General features: G+C 31.8%; 1 protein-coding gene across 1 annotated transcript in view; it reads right to left on the reverse strand.

The window, feature by feature from the left end:
* Window positions 1-1378, reverse strand: part of LOC102587131 (uncharacterized) — a 2359-nt gene extending 981 nt beyond the window's left edge. The window contains exons 1-5 of the mRNA XM_006343968.1: window positions 1217-1378; window positions 1022-1114; window positions 736-930; window positions 575-628; window positions 131-286 (exon numbers count right to left, since the gene is read on the reverse strand). Of these exons, the coding sequence (XP_006344030.1) occupies window positions 131-286; window positions 575-628; window positions 736-930; window positions 1022-1114; window positions 1217-1378 (660 nt within the window). The remainder of the gene's footprint in view (window positions 1-130; window positions 287-574; window positions 629-735; window positions 931-1021; window positions 1115-1216) is intronic.
* Between the last annotated feature and the right edge of the window lie 3820 nt (window positions 1379-5198).

The raw sequence follows: 5198 nt of genomic DNA on the forward strand, positions 1-5198 counted from the left end.
GGTTCTAACCTATTCAATTCCCACCCAATCCAACCCCCCCCCCGGTACACACATACCTAAATATAAAAGAAACTAGCTATATATTGAAAGTAAAAAAATAATATATTAATAAACAAGTTGTTAAGCTTACTCTCCAACCAACTTGTAAAATATCTGATCCTTTCTGAATTTTCAGTCGACATGCAGTATGTTGTTGACTTTCAATACGAGGATTCCATAAACTTGCAGACATTCCAGCTCCAGCAAACTTATTGTTTGGATCATATGGAATTTGAACTATTGCAAGCTGAATATGAAAAAGATTTTGTTAACTTATTATAATTTTATCGGAACTAGCTATATATATATATATATATGTTCATCGAAAATCTTATTTTAAAAATAACTTTTTTTGTCTTTTGGGTACAATAAATTTGGGACCCAGGATAAATTGAGAAAATGAGTGCTCAATATAATTCCAATTTCCAATAATCCATTTTTTTAACTATTTGTATTTTTTTTTAATGCCCAAAATGGCAAATCAAAGACCTTTAATGTTTGTCTTTAAGGAAAAAAAATAATTATATTTGTGTACCTTGTATCCCTGTGAGGATATGTTACTTGTTTTTGGCTCACGATTATTATTGATCTGTAGAAACAATAGCATATACAAATGGTCAATTATTTTTGTTTCTATTTTGTTAAAAAATGAATTTTACTTGAGATAAGCAATGGTTTGGGGTAACATTATCCTACATTAGTCAATGGGGATTCAAAGGTACCCTCCGGTGACGGAATATCTCTTTGTCTAATAAGATCATCTTTAGTAATTCTTCTAATCGGAACAGTTTCCAAAGGACAACCGTTATCCTTTAACCATATGCTCGAAGACTTGTTAGCCGTTGATGAGATATCTGGATTTTGCGCTCTTCTAGTTAAAGTAGGTTTCATCTGTTCATCAATAACTTACATCGTGTTAATCAACAATTCTAAATAATTATCAAGAAAATTGAAAGTAAAATGAAAAGAGTATGAAACATGCCTTAGGATGAAAATTGTGACTCTTCAACAAAGGGTGATCAAATGCAGGTTGTTTATAGAAATCTACACAATCATATGTATCTCCATATTTCGTCTGCATTTAAAACATCGTAAAAGAAGTATTTTTTCTAGATAAAAATGAAGTTAGAAACAATGTATAAAAGGTACAACAACACTCACAAATTATAATATATACCTTAATTATTTTGATAGCTGGCTTGTTCAAAAGTTTAAGTTGCTTCTCCAACTCCGAATCCTCTAGTTTGGATAGCTTTATTTTTCCTTCAACTCCGTCATGACTCAGAATAAAATATAACACCAATAAAGTTTGTCGAACAAATTTTTGGCGAATCAACATAGTCTGCAACCATAAATTAAAATAATATCTACACGCATGAATACTTAATATATATACATACCAACAAAAAAAAAAACTAGTAATATATAAATAACACAAATAATTAACACAAAAATGAATTTACTAAAGATTAATTAAACTTACTTGATTTACAAGATGTTTGAGGATTGAAGTTTTTGATCACCAATCAAATTTTCCACTTAAAAATTTGCTATAGAGGAGTTCTAAAATGGGCATTATACATGATTAGTATTAAATTATACTGTGATTTTTAAAGCATGATTAATTAACATAATCTAGGAAGATAAATTCTTATAAATGAAATATTGACTGTTCTCTTGTATGTATAGTCCAAAGATAATCTGGCCATAATTACCAGTAAATTTAATTGAATCTATTAAGCCAAGAGATATGCACTTATTTGACTGAATTTAAACGGGTCAAAATATGTTGAGTTATGAGTGGATTACTTGGGCTGAATGAGTTGAGTCCGCCAACTACGACTAGAAAGCGGTCACTCCTGTCAATGAATACCATTCATGGTTGAGCTATATAATTGTTCATATTTATAAATCATAATTAACCAACCTTCTAACTTTTGTCGACTTTTATTTTTTATATAATTTACATAATTAGACATACTCTACTACCATATATATTATAATTATTATTTATATTTTGAAAATATTACGTATCTTACCACACACTAATTAAGAGTTTCTTATCATATATTAAGAAAGATACACCTAGATACATGTATTTTTGCTACCAGATACACTGAAATAAGGAGAGAGGCGAACTAAATGGGGAGGGAGGCGAGTGAGATAGTCATGTATCCCAGATACATGCGAATCACACTAGATACATGTATTTGTATGCATGTATCTGGCCTGATTCACATGTATCTAGGGTACCAGATACATAGGAGAGAGTGGCGAGCAAAATGGGAGGGAGATGAGCGAGATTTGTACATGTATCTAGTGTGATTTAGATGTATCTAGGGTATCAGATACATAGGATCGAACAAAATGGGGAGGGAGACCAGTGAGATTTGTTATGTATCCCAGATACTTGCAAATCCACTTGGATACAATGTTTCTAGAACAAATTACACCTAATTTTGACCATATGTATCACGAGATACATCTATCTGGACGCACCAAAATCTGAAAAGATTCATAATATTACAAACTAGAGTGTATCTAAATAATTAGCTTTATAGGAAAAAACAAGTCTCATAAGTGAAATGACATTGTTCTAAGTTTATCATCTTTTTTTCTTACCCACCCAACGCTCGCAACTCCTTATCCATCCCATCCTCACCACCCCCGAACCCCCATCTCACCCTATAATATTTTGCTAGATTTCATAGAAATGCTTTTGTGATAATATTTTTTTGCTTATCTATCAAAAATTAGGAAATAATTAAGTAAGACACTAATTTATTTTCCCAAAAACATGTCTAGTTCTTAGTCCAAGATCCCTCTTACTAACCGATACCAAAGAAGTAATAAATTTGTTCTACCAAAAATGGGAATGATCAACTCAATCATCAGATTATAAAATCATTCCATTTCGAACCAAGCCAGAATAAGGTCTATATTCCTTCGTACAAAACACACCCTTAAGCCTAACGGACGATAAAATTGAACAGTTTTGAATAATACACCGACAACTTTTATTTTTTATTTTTAAAAAAAAGGATGAAATCACACTTTGTTTGTGCATGTTTTCTTGTAAAGAGAAATCTCGAGAACCAACAAACACATGTACACTGCGCACCTAGGAATATTTGATACCAACAAAATTCAAAAATTGTTGCTGCTGGTTTACTACAAAACATTGGTTCCCAAGCCCATGGAATATTTAATTTTCACTTTGTATAAATTGCACCTTCTATACCTTATTCTATAATCTCAAGAAATAATTACATTCATTTTTTGAGTGAACATTTTTGCTTCTCACTTTCAAAAAGATATCATGGATGTGTATATTCCCGAAGAATATGTTATTCAACGAAGACTCGAGAAAAAAATTGCTTCTGCTGCTACTACAGGAAAAAATAACAAGGTGCTTCGTTCGGATAAAAAAGAAGGAAAAATAGGTGGAGGGAAATCATCACAATCCTCTCAAAGTGGCTATATTTGCAAAACAAATTCTGCTTCTTTTGGGGATAATAATGTAGTTTTCACATATTTTTCTGCTTAATCTTAATTAATTAGTGTATAATCATTACTTAGTGAGTTTTTAGAGATAGAATTAAGGCTAGTAGGTATGTCGAATTTAATGTATAGAAGTAATTAGTGTATAATTATTACTTTCTTTAGTATTTTATCATGACTTCTTCACTTTTGTTATTTTCTTTTTCTTTCGAATTGCTTTTAAATGTAGGCCTGTATCACGCTCACCTAACATCATGGTACAATTGAGATTCTCCAAATTAGAGACGAAAATGGATTTAACTGAATTCATTGCCTTTAACTCGAAGTTGTGTGTATATTACACACATTTTGAAACTCATTGGCTCCAAATGTTACTTGTTTGAGGTTACAAGTTCAAATTACAAAATTGGCTAAAATATGAAGTTTCAGTTTGAATTGGGTCCAATCCTTAATATTAGTAGTTTGGTAAGATTGAGCCCATCAATCAAATGGCTAATTCTTGGGCCTAAATATGACAAGGCCCATATTAGGGATTAAGTCCTTTTTCAAGTGTTGCATGTCATAGTACCTTAGATCCAGATCAATTGTGATAGAGTGATAGGTACTCGCGTCATGCTTAACCAAACGTCTCGTGTTCGAGACTCTTCCTGGATACAGAGTGACCTTTGTTGGAGCGCTTTACTCCCTAATATAGAACTTCTCGACACGAATTCAAATTTAGTCGAGCTCCAAGACGAGTACCGAATGGAGAACCAACCAAAAAAAATCATTAACAGTATATCCTAGATTGATTTAATTTATTTTTTTTTGCCTGCAACACATATATGACAAAAAATAATTACACCAAAGTTTGTAATTATGAGATTATGATTATTTTTTAATTTTATATTTGCAACATATGGTAGTAACTAGTATGATATGTCCAACCTGTAATATTTCCACTTTGCACAACTTTGATGGACACAAACTTTTGTCACGTGAGAATTTCGAACCTTTGAACTGTCCAGAATATGATAAAATATATATACACATATATATTATATGTTTGCGTAACTTTTCTTTGGTATATCAATATCGATTGCGATTGGTTGGGATCTCTCTATTCTTAACTAGAAGTCTTGGGATCTCTTGAGAATGGAATAAATTTGTTAGGAGCAACGATTTAGAAATAAGCTCTTCAATGCACGATACCAAATTTAGTCGCAAATACGAATATTTGGTGGGAAATCAATTTTTTTTTATTATATATATCAATATGGGTTGTGGTGGATGATTGATATCCCTCGAGCATCTTTAATTAGATGGCTCGGGTTTGATCTCCTGGAAATGGAATAAAATTTGTTTAGAGGGACGACTTAGAAATAAGTGGACGATATCAAATTTAGTCGCGAATACAAATATAATATTGAGTGGGAGACAATTATTATTTATTTGGTATGTATCTTATGTTTGCATCTATCTTTACATTTTTACACTTTTTCAGCTTGTGTTTAAGAACATAAGACATTATTATAGGAGAGAAGGAGCCATTTTTCATCATTCATGGGGACAACAAATTTAAGGCAAAAGCATGTCATGTGTTTGTGAATCTAATGCTGTCTTCTTAAAAATCATTGGACCCCCAACCCCACCCACCCCACCCCCACCTGCTCTCTTGT

The sequence above is a fragment of the Solanum tuberosum genome, unplaced genomic scaffold (assembly GCF_000226075.1).
Source record: "Solanum tuberosum cultivar DM 1-3 516 R44 unplaced genomic scaffold, SolTub_3.0 scf00048, whole genome shotgun sequence".
Taxonomy (NCBI): domain Eukaryota; kingdom Viridiplantae; phylum Streptophyta; class Magnoliopsida; order Solanales; family Solanaceae; genus Solanum; species Solanum tuberosum.